Consider the following 20,909-nt stretch of genomic DNA (forward strand, 5'->3'; position numbering starts at 1 on the left):
TTTAATGAGACTCGGTGAGTATTGTTATTATTATTATCATTTCTAATATGGCGTCACTTGTGCAAGTCGTCTGCTACCACATCTCACATTTATGTTTATTTATTCTTCTGTGGGGTGTATTTATCTCATTTATGTTATGCATCGTGTTTGTTATATAATTTTGAAAAAAATATCATGGATTAATGAAAATGTGTATATTAACGTAATATACGACATTTAAATGACTCGATGATTATTATTATCATTACTAATATGACGTCTGGAGACATAAGACACTTACCGATTTTAATGTGTACCTGCACGCCAGCACAGTATGTATGTTTATTTAGGTACAGGTATACATAGGTATAAGTCTAGTAGCTAGGAATGATAACCTTAACTCCATATGTAATGCATACATAGGTCAATGTGAGACAATACAGCCATTATTATCTCAAACACTACCAAACAGGTGCGTACACTGTACTAAAGTACGCATGAAAAACAGAAAAGGCACCTTATGTAAAATGTGTAAGGGGTGGGTGCATGATGGATGTATGTACAATTATAGCAACGGTGCCAGAATTCATTTTGTGTGTAACAAATGCACTTTGGCACAGTTACCCTTTAGCAGTGATGACATTGATTTACCTAATTTTAATACAAATGACCCATTGCCATATGTTGATGATTATGATTGTTTTATGAAAACAGGCCTTCACTTTATTCATGTCAATGCAAGATCACTTCTTCCTAAATTGGCAGAGATTAGGATTCTAGCTAACAAAATTAGGGCGGCAGTTATAACCATCTCTGAATCTTGGTTGGATGATACGGTGACTGACGACGAGGTCAAAATAGATGGTTACAATATAAAACGCTTAGATAGGAACAGAAAGGGTGGTGGAGTATGTGCCTACATTAGAAATGACTTAGCTTACAACCCAAGACCTGATTTAAATAACAATAAACTGGAGATTCTATGGTTTGAAGTGCTGCTTCCTAAGACCAAACCCATCTTAGTAGGAACTAGTTACCGCCCTCCTACCCAGGACCAGTTCTTAGAAGACTTTTCCAGAGTCTTGTCCGGAGTTGAAAACAATTGCGAGACAATAATACTGGGCGACTTCAATATCTGTTTTCAGCAGCAAAATAACGGGCTATGCAAAAGGTATAAGCAAATTCTAGGATTAAATAGTTACACTCAACTAATTAATACTCCAACCCGGATCACACAGTTCTCAGCCATACATACTTTGTAACCGCTCTGAGAACATTAGTCAGTCAGGCGTCATTACCACAGGTCTTAGTGATCATTTCATCATTTACTGCACCAGGAAAATCACTAGGGATAGGATAGGCCTACACAGGACAATAAAAATGAGGTCAACTAGAAACTACAGTAAAGAAACACTGGTAAATAGGCTACACAATTGTGACTAGACAGAGATAACAAGTTGCACGGACGTAAACGATGCCTGGGAAAAATTCAAAACAATGTTCACTACCATCCTTGATAATATTGCACCAGTTAAAGAGGTTAGGATTAAACGAAGAACTGAACCCTGGATGACTACTGAGATATTAGATAATATGAAATTCAGAGACCAGCTGCTAAAAAGATTTAAAGCAGACAGACAGAATATTGCAGCACTAAATTAATTCCAAAGGGTGAGGAACAGAGTACAGAGACTTACAAAAGGAGCAAAGGCAAAGCACTACTGCTCAAAAATTGAAGAGTATAAGCATAACCCCAGAAAGCTCTGTCAACAACTAAAACAGTTGGGGTATAGCCATAAACCAGTAGATAGGTCTAACATAGTAGTACTCACTATCGATAATGAGGTATGCCACGAAACATCTAAGGTGGCAAATTGTTTTAATTCATACTACACATCTGTTGCATCAACACTAGTAAGTAAACTACCAGCTGCATCAAATACCTTTAACACAGACTCTGATAAGTTTCAAACATACTATACCAATAAAGGGGTAACCCCAAACAGTTGTCAGCTAGTAAGTGTATCTCATGACTTTATTTAAAAAGAACTAAGCAGGTTAAACCCAACTAAGAGCACAGGCCCTGATAACATCCCATCTAAGTTCCTAAAAGATGGTGCTTCTGAACTGTCAATCCCTATTGCTCACATAATAAATCTATCAATCACCACTAATACCGTACCGGAGGGGTTCAAGGAGGCCAGAGTTACTCCTATCTTCAAGAAAAATAGTAGGTCTGATGTAAGCAACTATAGGCCTGTTAGTATACTCAGTATAATACCTAAAATTCTAGAGAGGGCGGTGTATTCTCAAGTAGTTAAGTACCTTAATGACAACAACATTCTCCATAGCTATCAGTCAGGCTTTAGAAGATCTTACTCAACCGACACCTCCCTTATTAATCTGATGGATTACCTGAGAACTGAAATGTCAAAGGGGAACCTCATAGGTATGGTAACCTTAGACCTGCAAAAGGCCTTCGATACTGTCAACCACAATATATTATGTAATAAACTTCAAGCTATCGGTATAGGTTCTGTAGACTGGTTTAAGTCCTACCTTAGCAACAGGAGACAAATAGTCAAAATCAACAAAACAGAATCAGAACCCCTGCCGATAACATGTGGAGTTCCCCAAGGTAGTATTCTGGGTCCCTTATTATTCTTATGTTATGTCAATGATATGCCTATCAGTGTCAAGTGCAAACTCCTACTGTATGCAGATGACAGTGCTCTGTTAGTGTCAGGTAAAGACCCACAAGATATTGCTAATGTTTTAACACTGGAACTGGAGTCCTGCAGCAAATGGTTAGTAGACAACAAACTATCATTACACCTAGGGAAAACTGAAGCCATTCTCTTTGGCACGAAACATAAACTGAGAAGGGTAAATAATTTTAATGTTCAATGTAATGGGGAGCCCATCACTTTGGTTTCATCAGTAAAATATTTGGGAATCCCCCTTTGACCCATGCATGTCAGGAGAATTGATAGGGAACAGTGTAGTAAAGAAAGCGAATGCCAGACTGAAGTTCCTGTATAGACAAGCACAGTGTCTACCTACTGAGGCTCGCAGGACCCTATGTCTAGCCCTTATACAATGCCATATGGATTACGCTTGCTCTTCTTGGTACTCTGCCTTGACAAAAAAACTGAAAGATAGACTGCAAATCACCCAGAAAAAAATCGTAAGATTCATCCTGGGGCTGGGACCAAGAGAACATGTAGGCTAGGATGAATTACAGCAGTTGGATATGCTGAATGTTGAAGACAGAGTAAAACAACTGAAGCTAAATAATGTTTATAAAATTGCTCACAAACAATGTCCAGAATATCTTGCTGTCAGTTTTGTCAAGGTTGGGAACCAGAGCAATCATAGTACTAGGGGGAGAGAGCACAACTTTGTAGTACCCACAGTCAGTGGCCAGGCTTCAAACACCTTTTATTGTACAGCAATAAAGGAATGGAACAGACTACCCGCACATGTCAAAGCCAGTCATAGCATGAACCAGTTCAAGAAGAGTGCCAAAAGGTGTCTGATGAATGTAGCTACAGAAAGGGAGGGGAATGATTTTCTATTTTTTAGCTAACATACGTGTAAATTTTACCTTATTCCTAGTAATGACCCTCGTATTGTAGATAGTCTTAATGACCTTGGTGTAGTAGATAGTCTTTTTAGTATGATAATAAGATGTTATCATTGTAGAATAATAAGAAAATATTATAACCTTTATAGTATTATAATAATAAGGTAAAAGGACCCCAATGGAAATAAGTCACTCTGTCTGACTTTTTTGGGTTATCCTAGGTTCTCTACACACATGCTGCTATGTATGATAATTCTATGTAACTGTATTTGTGTATACCTGAATAAACTTACTTACTTATAATTATCAGAGTATATATAAAATACGAAATAACTTTTAAAAACATTTGAAATTTTGGAGTTTCCAGACAAAATGGAGAGACTTAGTGCTTACTGAGCTAACGGAGAATGTAAACAAACAAGGTGGGGCACGGTGACCATATTAGAAAGTCAGGTGGGGGGAGCCGTATAGCGAGTTTTGGTCATAATTTGAAATGACCGTATTAGCGGAACGCCGTAAAGTGAAAAGCCGTAAAGCGGGGCCCTACTGTATAAGAATACCAGGTGACCGGCATTCATTACTGTTGCCATACGTGGCTCATTTTCTGCCAACTTTATGCCTCTATATCTCAGTAAGTACTGATCGCAAAAATTTTTGGGGAGCTTAAAACAATCAGCAAATTAATCTTAACATTTTGGCAAGAAAAAAAAAATTTTTTTTTTTAGAATATTTTGCATCATACAGACACTCTTCAGGATTTGGGGTTGCAACAGTCAAAGGGTTAAATAAGCCTGTATATATTTTTCATGGCAGTTCAGGAACTTGTTATTAGCACCACATGTGTACTACAGGGAATACCAGATAGCAAAAATGAGAACGGGGTAATGAGAAGATGGAGTAATTTTGATAAAATGCTGTCATAAGTACACTACAGGTAGGCCATGCTTATATAGCAGGTTAGAGTCCGGGGCTACTGCTGTAAAGCAGAAATCACTGTAAAGTGTATATAAAAGCCTAATAACATGTTAACACTACTATATATTAAGTGAGCAATAAATCTTATTCCTGAAAAATACATATGCAATATGTACACATATTACCTTAAAATATTTTCTTTCTCACATTGTAATGAGTGGTGAATATATTTATTGTGGGAAGTCTGAGCAAATGGAGAATAGGTATAATTAAAAATTGCTGTATTAATGAAATGCTCTAAAGCGATGTGCTCTAAAGCTGGGCCCACCAGTACTTTCTTTCTCATGCACTAAATCTAATTGTAATAATTACAGTGGTACATACAGATTACATCAAGAATGTAATTTACACTATATTGTTCAATACATGTATTATTATATTTGCTGAACTACTGTCTTCATGCACGTGTTATTGAAGGCATGTTAGAGATGGTGAGAGATGACCATTCTTGAGTTTAAAATGGAGTTATGTATGTATATTGAAGCGCATTACATTTCATTTTTTTTTTTTCCAGGAAGGGATGCAGACACATAACTCTGCCAAACAGCCAGTTGACTTTCTCAGGAATAATGTGGCTGTTGTCTGCTTTAAGAGACAAAGGATGTGAGAAATTGACTATTGCGACTGTCACTGACCTTAGTTACCCAGAAATGATGATGCTGAAGAGGAAAGAAAAGGAAACATGTATAGAAATCAATTGGATTCATTAAACTTACACATACAATTTGGTTTTGAAAGTGTGAAAAATATATTAATTTAACCTACATTTTGCTCTGGATTTTCAACTTTTCAATTTTTATCTCTGTGCATAGCTCCTGAGTGTAAGAATGATCAGCACCATTGGTAGGAAGGGAAACAGTGTAAGCTGATTCTTCTGGTATTCAGGGCAAAACATACCTTACTTAGACTTACATACCATGTTTGGTATGTAAGCTAACTGTAGAAGTGTATACATTCATTACATTTAGTGTGATATAAATCCCATGAAGGTGTATAATGATAGGTGTTTATTCTGCTAAAAATTATGAAACAGTACAAATATATGTAGTATTTAGATTTTATAAATATCCCTGCCACAGGTGAAGCTATCATTTCCTTATTTCACTAATTACATAATCAAGTTTATTGAAAGATATGGCAAAAATTTTTTTTTTTTTTTTTAACCCTGCAGCTCTACTGGTTTAATTACTTTATGGACTTTATTCAGTAGGGTAATATTTAGTGAAGGTTTTATATAGCCAGACTTGAGTACTGAAAATGGGACGTACAATGCCTGCAATTTAAAGGAGGGGTTTGGCAATTTGGAGGGATATGTTATATATCTTTATATATGAATGATGAAAGTATTTTCTTTTTGGGGATTTTCTTTCTTTGTGGGTCACCCTGCCTTGGTGGAAGGCGGCTGACTTGTTGAAAAAAAAAATAGGGAGAAGGAATATGGGCTCTTTAAATGCCTTGAATCTCACTGAAAGTGGCTTTACATGTCCGGGATGGGCTACAGTTGCTATGATAAACTGAAAGTTGCTCTCGTGTTTACTGTGTATGGAGACTAGTACAATACACACTTCTTTTCCTTCCCTGAAAATAAAAGCTTTCCCTGAATCTGAAGCCTATCAGAGGGCAATATGCTTTTTTGGGTAGCGGATAAAGATAAAATTGGAGGATCATTAGAGCCCCACTGAATCTAGGATCAGACAGGCTACTAGGCCCTCTGATGGTGACTTTTGTGCTCCTTTCCATTACCTGTAAGGCCTTTTTTTTTTTTTTTTGCTATCATAATTCTTTGAAGAATGATGATTCTTTTCTACCTAATTTTGTCGATGAGGATGCTCTGTGAATTACTTGAACTCTAGTGAGGCTCACACAGAGATTACAGAGGGAGATTACCCCCCAGTAAAAGTAGGCCTTAGATAGGGATGTGATGTCACCATGGTTGTTTAGTATATTTATAGATTGGGTTGTAAGAGAAGTGAATGCCTGAGTGTTGACAAGAGGCCTGGGATTAACCCCTTAACTGTCCAAATGTAGATCTATGTTCTCTCGCCTCTTCAAGGGGGGGGGGGGCTCCTTGGCGTGGTGAAGAGGCTCTTGTTCTGAGGAATTAGACCTGTCATCTCCTTCCTCAGACCGGACCTAATTACCCCCCAATCCCCCCCTTCCCTATCCCATCCTCCCTTTTTTCCTTTCCTCCTCCTCCTCCCCACCCCTCCCTTTTGCCCTTCATCTTTTTGGCCTTTTTTATTTTTCCCACAGGCACGCTAGTTCCTAGGTAGGGGAAAGGGTACCAGGGTCCATCCCATTCTGTTGAGGTTCTTGGCGGTGGCGTAGTTTGCCGTGGAATCTGGATCACCTGGGGATGTCCTGATCCCTCTCCGGTATCCCGGAGGGCGGCTTTGGGTGTCTTTCGGGTGACAGGTGTATCTCTGGAAGCCAACTTTCGGATTCCGGGGGTGGTGGCCGAAGGAGGTATGCTTTGTGGCAGATATCCGGCCGCCCTCTCTTTTGTCCACCGAGGTAGCTCGGCAGATGTGAGGTTGCTATCCCGGATTGCTGGTTTACTGGCATGAAGGGTAGGGTATGGCACAGGTTCCATGCTGCATCTGCGCTACTTGCGGTACTGAAGACCTCTTGGGCATGGATGGAGATTTCTGGCCCTTTCATTCCTCCTAGGAACTATCCCTCCCCGGTCCCCCCTTTTTTTATTCTTTTTTTTATTTTTATTTTCTTTTCTTCTTTCTAATTGCAGTATTGAGCCCTATTTTTGGCCAATTTCAGTGTACTAGTCGACAAAAATCATATCTATTTTGCTAGAACTCCATTTTTTCTATCAATTGAGTACAAGAAACCACCCATTTACCGAGTTCAAGTATCCAATAAAGTGGTCAGAAATTGGCAATTTTGCCAGTTTCACACAAATTTCAGAAGATGCCAATTTCCAGATAGTGTCCAGAATAAGCAAAACAAACATTCCTGGCACTAAAATAACATTTTCTCTGTTCATCAGTCACGTCCCCAGGCTCCTCTTACATCTCTCTTGCGTTCCACTTTGAATTTTTATTCTCACAAAAAATAGAAGATTTACTGTTATGCAGACTACTGCATTAGTGTAGAAATGGTATAAATAATATCAGTGCACTTGTGAAAGAATATTAAACTCACCAGTTGACATATATTGGATGCTTGGCATGATTTGTTTACTTTTGAACTTTGGTAAAAATCGAACATTTCTGCTATTTTGAGCTCAAGTTTCAAGGTACTTTTCATTATGAAACCAGTCAAAATCATCTCAGTTTCTGTAATATGTCTTCCATTCTATAAAATGAGACCAGGAAAACTAGAATACAACCATAAATACCATACAAAAATACACTGCGAAGTCGCTGTTTTAAACCAAAAACACGGTCGGAGTTTTTTTTTTTTCTCATTATGCACTGTGCTGCAGGATTTTTTTTTATACTGTGCACACTGACAACATAGACCCATTCTTTCATATGTAGGCCTACCAGCTTTCTCTCACTAGATTTGAAGGCGCTAAAATTTAGGCGTTCTAGTACATCAATAACCCTGGTGCATAAGCCGTACTAGTACGTCGGAAACCATGAAAGGGTTAAAAAGCTAAGAAGGGAGATAACCCCACCAAAGGACTTGGTACCTGAAGTCTTTATGGAATACCTATTTACAAGGCAGGTGACAGGTCCTTGGCTTCGAACTATAGACCAATAAGCCTTACCTCCATAGTGGGAAAATTTATGGAATCAATAATTGCCGAAGCAATTCATAGCCATCTTGATAGGCACAAATTGATTAATGAATCTCAACACGGTTTTACAAAGGGGCATTCCTGTCTTACGAATTTACTAACTTTTTTCACTAAGGTGTTTGAGGAGGTAGATCATGGTAATGACTATGATATTGTGTATATGGACTTCAGTAAGGCTTTCGATAGAGTTCCACATCAGAGACTATTGAGGAAACTTAAGGCACACGGAATAGGAGGAGAAAGTTTTTCCTGGGTAGAGGCATGCCTGACAAATAGGCAGCAGAGAGTTTGCATAAATGGGGAGAAATCAGAATGGGGGCACGTCACAAGCGGTGTTCCTCAGGGGTCAGTGTTGGGCCCGTTGTTGTTCACAATTTACATAAATGACATAGATGAGGGAATAAATAGAGACATAAGCAAATTTGCTGATGACACCAAAATAGGCCGTCCAATTCATTCTAATGAGGACACTAGAGCACTCCAGGATGACTTGAATAGACTGATGCAATGGTCGGAGAAGTGGCAGATGCAGTTTAATATTGACAAATGCAAAGTTCTAAATGTTGGACAGTTAAATAACCATGCCGCATATAAACTAAATAATGTAGATCTTAATACTACTGATTGCAAAAAGGATTTAGGAGTTCTGGTTAGCAGTAATCTAAAACCAAGATAACAGTGCATTAGTGTTCGCAATAAAGCTAACAGAATTCTTGGCTTCATATCTAGAAGTATAAATAATAGAAGTCCTCAGGTTGTTCCTCAACTCTATATATCCTTGGTTAGGCCTCATTTAGACTATGCTGCTCAGTTCTGGTCACCGTATTACAGAATGGATATAAATGCTCTGGAAAACGTACAGAGGAGGATGACAAAGATGATCCCATGTATCAGAAATCTTCCATATGAGGATAGACTGAGGGCCCTGAATCTGCACTCTCTCAAAAGGTGTAGAATTGGGGTGGATATGATCGAGGTGTATAAATGGAAAACAGGAATAAATAAAGGGGATGTAAATAGCATGCTGAAAATTTCCAGCCAAGACAGGACTCGCAGCAGTGGTTTCAAGTTGGAAAAATTAAGATTCAGGAAGGATATAGGAAAGCACTGGTTTGGTAATAGAGTCATGGATGAGTGGAACAAACTCCCGAGTACAGTTATTCAGGCTAAAACGTTGTGTAGTTTTAAAAATAGGTTAGATAAATACATGAGTGGGTGTGAATTGGACCTGACTAGCTTGTGCTGCTGGGTCTGGTGCCATGCTCCATCTTTGAGTGGAGGTGACCAGACTGGGTGGGTCATTGGGCTAATCCGCGGGGAGTGAGTCATTGGGCTAATCTGGGGGGGGGGACATGGACCTGCTCCGTATGGGTCAGTAGGCCTGTTGCAGTGTTCCTTCTTTCTTATGTTCTTATGAGGATTCTCCTTCCAAGCCATAGACAATCCTGAATCTCCCCTGCTGCTGGCACATCACGCATCAACAACTCCACAATAAAGGTAAGTGGCATTTAATTATTGTTTATTTTGCATGTCCCATTCATTTTCGTGTCAGGAAATGTATTTCATGTAAAAAAAAAAAAAAAAATTCAGACTTTGAGGTGTCAGGAACGGATTAATTTTATTTCCATTATTTCTTATTGGGAAAATTAATTCGACCAACGGCAATTTCGACTAACAGCAAGCTCTCTGGAACAGATTAATGCCATTGGTTGAGGGTCCACTGTATTACTAAATTTAAAAGGAGAAACTTTAGTTTTTCCTCTTGGACCACCCTGCCTCGGTGATATATGGCCAGTTTGTTGAAAGAAAAAGAATAATAATATGAAAATTTTATTATTATCATTATTATTATTATTATTCATACAGTGAAGAGGTGATTAAAGTTTTAAGGGTAGGGATTAGTTAAGAGTTAGTGAAGGTTCAAAATTAACATTATAGTTGGTGCAATAGGTAAGTTTCTGTTAAGACACAGAGGAAGTCTGCATCAAAGATGAGTCTTTCAGCAAGAAGGGCTACAAGACCATTTAGAATAAAAGAGGTCCTGCTGTAGTGCATAAATTTCACTATAGAAATAAGGGATCTCTGGCAGTGTACCTAGTTCAAATTTACTTTTGTAAATACTGTAAAGAGGGTTCTTAAATTATGAATGACTTTCCTGGTGTTTTAATGTACAAAAGGGATTGTTTTTAACCATGAACTTATTATTCACTAGAAAATGTTAATACAGTAGATGTTCCATGGCTCAGTTGGTAGTGCCCTCAGCTCACCCAAAGGGTCCATGGCTCAGTCCTTGGTATAGAAATGTTTGGCATTTTTCCTTGCACCTGCTGCCTTGTTCACCTAGCAGCAAGAGGTGTTAGAAAACTGTTGTGGGTTGCATACCAGGGAATGGTAGTATACGTACTTTGAAATGATCAGAGGTAGAATAACAGCTCTTGGCCTGTACATTCAACTAGGTAAAAAAAAAAAAAGTTAGTAATGTGTCATGTGTTTGTAACTGCAGATATTGGCAGTTTGGAGGGATATGTTGTGTATCTTTATACGTATATACTTCTAAACTGTTGTATTCTGAGTACCTCTGCAAAAACAGTGATTATGTGTGAGGTAAAAGTGTTGAATGATGTTGAAAGTATTTTCTTTTTGGGGATTTTCTTTCTTTTTTGGTCACCCTGCCTCGGTGAGAGATGGCCGACTGGTTAAAAAAAAAAAAAAAAAAATCTCATAGTATGTATTTTAAACCTTAACTGATGATCCACAGTTAGTGTGGATCATCACACCATGGATGTTTATAAACAGTGGTGTAGCTATGAGTGTAACAGCTCCTTTTATTGCTCTTGCCTTTTTAACTCTATTGTAAAACTTGTATTGTCTTGTATTTTAATTTCAGATACAAAATAATACATGTACCTATTGTAAAATTGTGCCTTAAAAAAGGTCTAACATACATGAATTTAATTGATTTTATTTGGTCTGAAGGGTGGCCTATTTTGTTTTTTATGTGCTTACTATTATGTACTTGCATTAGAACCTGGCTATACAACTGTCCATAAGTCAGGAACCCCTGTGTTAAAATTGTATGCTTGAGTGTATAGTTATGGCTTCATTTTTTATGTCTCTTATTCTATGAGAAAAATCGAATGTAACTGTTGAGGAGCAGTGGCAGTCCTGGTGTTTGTAGTTCTGTAGGAGAAATCATACATAGGTGCCCATCCCCTACCCTTTGTCAGCAGCACATCCCTATTTGCCAGTTACATAACCTCTGCCCTAGTAAAATACATGTATACTAAATACATTTTGTTGTCTTTAAAACATAAACACTACCTTCATTTATTGTTTTGAGCTTAAAGTAGTTGTCTTGAAACAAAAAATATAAATAAATCTGGTATGAATGTTAATAAAAAAAGAAATTGCAAACAGAAGAAATATTCCAATATACAGTGGTACCTTGACTTACGAGTGTCCCAACTTACGAGTTTTCCGAGTTACAAGCTGTCACTCGGTCGATATTTTGCTTTGAGTTGCAAGCCAAAATCCAAGTTACGAGTGAGCTTCAGATAAGCCACTAATTGGCGGTGTATCTGAAGTCAAATCCAACTCTGTACCCAGAGGAACGTCAGGTATTTCATCCCATCCCACATGCTCTTCAAAGACATAACTGAAAGGATAATACTCCCACACTAATCCCAAATTGTAGTGAGGCACCTTGTCCCTTGTTTGGTTCTCGTATAAATCCAGGGAAGAGGTAACCTCCATTTTAACACTCAAGAGTTTTTCCAGAAACATTAATTAAGGTGATAGTGGTGGGTGGAATAGTGATGGTGGTGGGTGGAGTAGTGAGAGTGGTAGGTGGAGTAGTGAGAGTAGTGGATGGAGTAGAGATGGTGGTAGGTGGAGTAGTGAGGGTGGTGGGTGGAGTAGAGATGGTGGTATGTGGAGTAGTGAGGGTGGTGGGTGGAGTAGTGAAGGTGGTGCATGGAGTAGAGATTGTGGTGGGTGGAGTAAAGGTGGTAGGTGGAGTATACAATATTTCTTATTTACAAATATATTTCTCTTATTTAAAAACCTGTAACAAAAAAATAGGGGTGGTTTTTGAGGGCTGGAACAGATTAATGGCATTTCAGTTAATTTCAATGAGAAAAATTTATTTCATATACGAGCAAATTGAGTTACGAGTTCGGTCACAGAACGAATTAAACTCTTTAGTCAAGGTACCAATGTACAGTGCACCCTCGCCTAACGCTATTAATCCGTTCCTGAGAGCTCAACGTTAGGCAAAATTATCGTTAGGCGAATTAATTTTCCCCATAAGAAATAATGGAAATCAAATTAATCCGTTCCTGACACCCCAAAGTATGAACAAAAAAAAAATTTTACCACATGAAATATTAATTTTAATACACACAAACTGAAGAAAACATTCACAGTTACATGACACTTACCTTTATTGAAGATTTGGTGATGATTGATGGGATGGGAGGAGGGGAGAGTTTTGATGGTGTTAGTGTTTAGAAGGGGAATCCCCTTCCATTAGGACTTGAGGTGGCAAGTCCTTTTCTGGGGTTACTTCCCTTCTTCTTTTAATGCCACTAGGACCAGCTTGAGAGTCACTGGACCTCTGTCGCACAACATAACTGTCCACAGAGGCCTGTACCTCCCGTTCCTTTATGACATTCCTAAAGTGTTTCACAACATTGTCAGTGTAATAGTCACCAGCATGGCTTGCAATAGCTGTGTGAGGGTGATTTTCATCAAAAAAGGTTTGCACTTTAAGCCACATTGCACACATTTCCTTAATCTTTGAGGTAGGCAACTTCCTCAATTTCTCTATCCCCTCCTCCGAAGCAGTTTCCTCAGGTGTAGCCTCTTGCTGTTGAAGATGATCTAGCAGCTCATCAGTGGTTAGTTGTTCATTGTCCTCCTCCACCAACTCTTCCACATCCTCCCCACTAACCTCCAACCCCAAGGACTTCCCCAATGCCACAGTGGATTCCTCAACTGGCATAAGATTCCCAGGGTTAGCCTCAAACCCTTCAAAATCCCTTTTGTCTACACATTCTGGCCACAGTTTCTTCCAAGCAGAGTTCAAGGTCCTCTTAGTCACTTCCTCCCAAGCCTTACCTATAATGTTTATACAATTGAGGATGCTAAAGTGATCTCTCCAAAACTCTCTTCGAGTCAATTGAGTTTCTGAGGTCACTACAAAGCACCTTTCAAACATAGCTTTTGTGTACAGTTTCTCAAAGTTGGAAATGACCTGCTGGTTCATGGGCTGCAGGAGAGGAGTGGTATTAGGAGGCAAAAACTTGACCTTAATGAAGCTCATTTCCGCAGACAGTCACTCTGTAACGTCTGAAGGATGACCAGGAGCACTGTCTAAATACCAGGAGGCACTTAAGGTCCAATTTATTTTCCAGGAGGTAATTTTTCACAGTGGGGGCAAATGCATGGTGTAACCAGTCATAGAAAAAGTCCCTAGTGACCCATGCCTTACTGTTTGCCCACCACAGCACACACAAATTAGCCTTGAGGACATTGTTTTTCCTAAACACTCTGGGAGTTTCAGAGTGATACACCAATAAAGGCTTCACTTTGCAATCACCACTAGCATCGGCACACATCAACAGAGTAAGCCTGTCTTTCATAGGCTTATGTCCTGGGAGTGCCTTTTCCTCCTGAGTAATGTAGGTCCTGCTTGGCATTTTCTTCCAAAACAGGCCTGTTTCGTCACAATTAAACACTTGTTCAGGTTTCAGTCCTTCACTGTCTATGTACTCCTTGAATTCCTGCACATATTTTTCAGCCGCTTTGTGGTCCGAACTGGCAGCCTCACCATGCCTTATCACACTATGTATGCCACTACAATTCTTAAATCTCTCAAACCAACCTTTGCTGGCCTTTAATTCACTCACATCATCACTAGTTGCAGGCATTTTTCTAATTAAATCGTCATGCAACTTCCTAGCCTTTTCACATATGATCGCTTGAGAGATGCTATCTCCTGCTATCTGTTTTTCGTTTATCCACACCAATAACAGTCTCTCAACATCTTTTATTACTTGTGATCTCTGTTTCGAAAACAAAGTTGCACCTTTGGCAAGAACAGCTTCCTTGATTGCCGTTTTCTTGGCCACAGTAGTAGCGATGGTTGATTGGGGTTTTGTGTGCAACCTGGCCAGCTCGGAGACACGCACTCCACTTTCACACTTAGCAATGATCTCTTTCTTCATATCCATAGTAATTCTCACTCTTTTTGCTGTAGGGTTGGCACTAGAAGCTTTCTTGGGGCCCATGGTGACTTATTTTGCAGGTGCAATCACTAAAAAGGCTGTGATAATATGAAATGTTCCGATTGTATGCTTGGAAGCGACCGCGGTGGCTGGCTTATAAACACTGGCACCCACGGAACAAGTGAGGCGGGCTCAGGCCGCACGTGGACGCGTCTCGAACGAATCGCGTTGAGCGAGTTTTTTAGCGCTAGCCGAGGCAAAATTTTTGCATTAAAATGTATCGCTAGGTGGATTTAACGTTATGCGATGCGTTCGTTAGGCGAGGGTCCACTGTATATTGCAACAATAGATAAAAGATAAGTAAATAAATTTAAAATTACACAATGTGGCTTAATAACTATTTTAAATTAAGTGCTCTGTCGCTTTTTGTAAGTAGTTGGCACACTAGATGCATGTCTACATTGTTTATGCCCATATTACTTATGTCCAGGACCACCATTGTTAAGAAGCAATGTGATTTGGATCCCTCTATATCTTCTGTTTGAATGACTTCCCCCTCTTTTTCTTTTTCTTGTTTTACATAGGGTTTTGCAAGGTAAGAGCTGTTACCTACATCAGCTCATTTAAAAGCTTTTTTATTGTTATGAGACATACAAGTGGGGAACAGGATGAAGTTAGAGCCGCCTGTGGGCCAGCAATTTCATTTGATCAAAAAATTGAAAATGAAATTCCCCTGGGACTTTTCATAGACTTACAGAAAGCTTTTGATACAGTTGACCATGACCTATTGCACCTAAAACTCAAATATTACGGGGTCAGAGGACACTCGATTACCTAAAATCTTATCTAAGCAATAGAAACCAGTATGTTTACACAAATGAAGCCAGCTCCACTACACAACCTGTTCTTGTTGGAGTCCCACAGGGGAGTGTCCTTGGCCCACTTCTCTTTCTCATTTACATCAGTGACCTCCCAAATGCATCTAAACTCCTTAAACCCATTTTGTTTGCAGATGACACTACTTATGTCTTCTCTCACCCAACCCCAAGCATACTAACAGACACTGTATGCGGTGAACTACTAAAAATATCTACATGGATGACTACCAACAAACTTACTCTCAGTATAGACAAAACCTACTTCATACTATTTGGAAAGAGCTTCAAATGTACAGCCAAACATATTGATAAATGGTTCACCCATTTCTAGAAACACACAGGGCAAATTTCTAGGTCTCCACCTTGACTGCAGTCTCAAATTCCAGAGACACACAGCAAATATCCAAGAAAGTCTCCAAGACAGTAGGCATCCTTTCAAAGATACGGTACTACGTACCCCAAACAGCTTTTCTTACCTCACCTAAGGGGCTCAACCACAGCAAATCATCTTAAACCTTTAATAACCCAACAAAAAGCTGCAGTGCCATTGATTAACTCCTGTGCTAGACAGCACACTCCCCTGCTATTCAAGAGCCTTAACTTGCTTAATATATAAAACATCCACACTTATTATTGTGCCTACTACACACACACAACATTATACTTAAATATTAACCCTCCTCTGAAACTACTGCTTGATAACTACAACAGGACACAGGCATAACACAAGGCACAAATCACTCTTCGATATTCCTCGTGTCCATCTCTCCCTATGTAAAAATGCTATACATTAACCCTTTACTGCGCGGTGCCTCAATAATGAGATCTGGAATTCATTGCCAGAACACACTACAGGACCCCTGTATGCAAATCAATTTAAGGCCCTACTTAGAAATCGCCTCATCACAGTGGTGTCGGGGGGGGGGCACCCCAGGTGACACCATATAGCCTCTAAAGAAGGTGACACTAATGCCCAAAACAGTGCTACAGCAACATAAGAGGGGTCATTCAAATGCAGAATCTTTTGCAAGCTACTGAAAAAGAATTGGAGGTGATGGCTTCAAGACTCTCAGCCTTCTATAGTAAAATATGCAAGAATGAGCTCATGCTTGAAATACCAAGACTAAGGAGGCACCTGCAAGCTGCTGATGTTGATCTTGAAAAAGTTAAGCACTGGACTGCAGTGGATGCACAAATTCATAGCTGAATGGAATTTCATTGGATTTCTTCCAACTCTCACACTCTGCCTGAGGTTGTTCCTCACTAATGTGTTTCTGTGGCTTCTTGTGAAAGAAGTTTCTCGAAGTTGAAGCTGATTAAAAGCTACGGTCCAGTGTGTCAATCCAGAATCTCTGACTTATCAATGTTATCCTCTTCAAGGGGGGGGGGGGCTCCTTGGTATGGTGAAGAGGCTCTTGGTCTGAGGAATTAGACCTTATGGCCTCCTTCCTCAGACTGAGTTTAATTACCCCCAATCCCCCTTTCCCTATCGCACCCTCCTCATGCCCCCCTTTTTTCTCCCCCTTTCCTCCCCTCCCCTTGTTTCCCATCCCATTTGTAGTCTCAGGGGTCATCCCCTCAAGCATTATAGTTTCTGGGTAGGGGAAGTGTGCCAGGATTCATCCCACTCCGTGGGGTCCCTCAGGGGTGGTGTGGTTTCCGGTGGAATCTGAATTGGCTGAAGGTGCCCTCCCTTCCCGGATTTACGAAAAGTGAATGGGGTGCCCTTCGGATAATGGGTGTATCTCCAGAAGCTGCCTGTTGGTTCTGGGAGGTGGCAGCCGAAGGAGTTATGCTTTGTGGCAGGTTTCTGACTGCCCTTTCTTTTGTCCGCGGAGGTGGCTCGGTAGATGTGAGGCTGCTATCCCAGAGCACTCGTTTACTGGTGTGAAGGGTAGGGTATGGCACGGGTTCCACGCTGCATCTTCACTGCCCGTGGGCTCAAGGCCCTCTCAGATGATGGGGTGAGCTTCCACCTTGGTGGACAAAAGAGTGGGCAGTTGGATACCCACCACAAGGCATATCTTCTTTGGCCACCACCTCCCGGAATCCGACAGGCAGAGTCTGGAACATATTCGTACAGCATGATGATATCAGCAAAATAGTCAGTTAATAATAATAATAATAATAATAATTTATTTTCACATGATACATGGTTTTACAAAGGAATATAATACATAGTTGGATGTACATGCCAAAAGCCCCTTTGTATGCAGAGCATTTCAGGCAAACTTAAAATTAACTTAAGATTAATAAGGCCATAACAGTTCATATGATCATCAGATGAGTTAGAATGAGTACAAGATAATTGAGTATTATTAGGTATAGCTATACAGTATGGCTTTAATAAGTCTAGTAGAGATGTTCAGTAGATAATAATTACAGTTTTGAAACAGTTTATAAAAAGTACAGTACATGTATTACAATTTAGAATATGTACATAATTTAAAACAATGTACAATATGACGTATAACAATTTAAAACAATAAAACTTAAGCATTCTAATTTTGAAGTAATGAGTAAATGGTTGAGCAATCCTCAGCACAATATACAGTAATGAAATTGAAACAATTTCCAGTTGAGCAGTCTTAAATTATTTAGAAGTTTTTTGAGTAGCTGGTAGGTATTAACCCTTAAACTGCCCAAACAGATCTATGTTCACATGCATAGTGCTCCAAAAGTACATCTACGTTTTTTTACATATTTTCAAATATAACAAAAAAAACGTAGATCAAAGTTTTTTTACATGTTTTCAAATGTAAAAAATAAAAAGAAGCTCTACGTTTTTTTACATACTTTCAAATGTTGAAAAAACGTAATCAGATAAAATCAGATGAACCCCAACTCCCACCAACAGAAACAGCAAACAGACTCTATGATTTCTTCTCCACTATAGGACAAAACCTTGCCAATAAAATCCCAAGCTCAGATACCTCGCCAAATGACTACCTCACTGGCAACTACCCGAACACACTGTTCCTAGCTCCGACTAACCCATACGAAGTCTCCCTAATTATCAACGCACTAAAAAACAAGGCAGGAGATTTAAATACCTTACCACCCTTTATATACAAAAAAGTGTCACAAGTGCTATCACCAATCATTGCAACACTCTTTAACAAATCCATTGAATCATCCACCTTCCCTACAGTTCTCAAAATAGCAAGGGTCACCCCGATCCATAAGGGAGGAGACCAAACAGAATTGAATAACTATAGGCCAATATCCAACTTACACCCTCTCTCACAAATCTTCGAAAAATTAATTCATAAACGAATCTACTCCTACCTCATCTCCCAAAACATACTCAACCCCTGCCAATTTGGATTCAGGCCTAATAAAAATACTAATGATGCTATTATACACATGCTAGAACATATATACACTGCAATAGGGAAAAAAGAAGTCCCACTGGGGAACTTCATTGACTTACATAAAGCTTTTGATACAGTGACCATGACTTGCTCCACATAAAATTGTCACACTATGGTATAAGAGGGCACTCCCTCAACTACCTCAAGTCATACCTCAGCAACAGAAGCCAATATGTGTACACAAATGGGGCAAACTCTTCCGCACAACCAATTACAGTTGGTGTCCCACAGGGAAGTGTCCTTGGCCCTCTTATCTTTCTCCTATACATAAATGACCTACCAAATGCTTCGCAATTACTCAAACCCACACTATTTGCAGATGGCACTACATACGTCTTCTCTCACCCGAGCCCAGTCACGCTAACCAATACTGTAAATACCGAATTACAGAAAATATCTACCTAGATGAGGACTAACAAACTTACACTAAACATTGACAAAACCTACTTCATTCAGTTTGGTAACAGGGCTACAAATGTCCCTCTTAACATAATGATAAACAGATCACCTATCACAAAGCTAACAGAGGGAAAATTCTTAGGAATCCACCTTGATAATAGACTCAAATTTCATACACATATACAACAAATTTCTAAGAAAATTTCCAAGACCGTAGGCATACTATTGAAGATATGGTACTATGTTCCACATTCAGCCCTCCTGGCCCTATATCACTCTTATTTCCCCCTATCTCACCTATGGAATTTGTGGATGGGGCTCAACAACAATTAACCATCTCAGACCACTAATTACCCAACAAAAGGCTGCAGTCAGAATGATAACAAATTCCCACTACAGGCAGCACACTCCACCAATATTCAAAACACTAAACCTACTCACCATACAAAACATCCATACTTATTACTGCACCTATTACATACATAGAACACTTAACTCTGATATTAACCCTCCCCTCAAACATCTCCTTGCCAACCTCAACAGAACACATGACCATAACACAAGGCACAGATCACTCTTTGATGTTCCTCGTGTCCATCTCACGCTATGCAAAAACTCAATGCACATAAAAGGCCCTAAAATCTGGAATTCATTACCTGTAAATATAAAAGAAACACTACCTGTTTATAAATTCAAGTCTCTTCTCAAAGATCACTTACTCACCCAAAACCAAATAAATACTGAATAACCGAACCTTATAAATTGTAATCTTAAATGTTTCTCACAATTATATCACATAAATGTTAAACCTAAGACCCAATCTAACTTTGTTATTTTTTAAATACACTACCTAACAGAATACTCCATTCTACTGAATGTACAGCAATGCATGCAACCGTATGACCTGTCTTTGTAATACTCATTTGTGCTTTATTGTTATCTGTTTACAATAATGTTTTATCACTGATTACATCATTGCTTAGTTAATCTTAAGTTAATTTTAAGCCAGCCCGTAATGCTATGCATACAAGTGGCTTTGGCATGCTGCTCTTACCTGTATTTTTTTGTACCTCTGTATGTATGTTCAAATTATTAAATAAATAAAAATAAATAAATCTATAGTTTGTCTGGTTAATTTTGGGTGATGAGGCAGTGGCGTTGCTAGGGTTGGTGTCACCCGGGGCAGCATCTTTGGTGTCACCTCCATGAAATTCAAGGGCAGGGGGATGGGGGAAGTAAACTCCAGTTACGTCACTACTGCATGCCCAATGACTAATATTAAGCAATGAGAACGTTTAAGAGCCATAAACCAAACAGAAGAATACTTCTCAACTTTATTAATGATAAAATAAATAATTGTAGCAATATTAAGGAAATAAACTCAAATGCCACTTTAATTACAGGCAACAGATCCTACATTTATTCATCTTCAACAATTCAAAAAAAAAAAAAAACTTGAAAAATAAAGAAAAACATTGCAATATCAGAGAAACACTAGTTTTAATTTGACCTTGTGTACAGATAACATCTCAACAAATCAGATCTTATATTTCCTTGCCTTCAATCCTGCAAAATCATCTATTATGTCATCAAAATCAATGCTCTCAACTGACTCATTTTCTGTGAATAACATTGATAATTATTATAATCAAAAAGAAGCACTAAACCGCAAAGGTTATACAGTACAGCAGGGCAGGGAAGGATGCAGGGGAAATGGGTGGCAAGAGGGGG

General features: G+C 39.1%; 1 protein-coding gene across 4 annotated transcripts in view; it reads left to right on the plus strand.

The window, feature by feature from the left end:
* The window catches only part of LOC128693174 (uncharacterized), a 114,696-nt gene extending 94,026 nt beyond the window's left edge, over positions 1–20,670 (plus strand). For all 4 annotated transcript variants that reach the window (XM_070089417.1, XM_070089419.1, XM_070089416.1 and 1 more), the window contains exon 3: positions 5,055–20,670. In XM_070089417.1, coding sequence (XP_069945518.1) covers positions 5,055–5,250 — 196 coding nt within the window. In that variant the 3' untranslated portion in view covers positions 5,251–20,670. The remainder of the gene's footprint in view (positions 1–5,054) is intronic.
* The last annotated feature ends 239 nt before the right edge of the window (positions 20,671–20,909 follow it).

This window comes from Cherax quadricarinatus, chromosome 28 (genome assembly GCF_038502225.1).
Source record: "Cherax quadricarinatus isolate ZL_2023a chromosome 28, ASM3850222v1, whole genome shotgun sequence".
In the NCBI taxonomy this organism is placed as follows: domain Eukaryota; kingdom Metazoa; phylum Arthropoda; class Malacostraca; order Decapoda; family Parastacidae; genus Cherax; species Cherax quadricarinatus.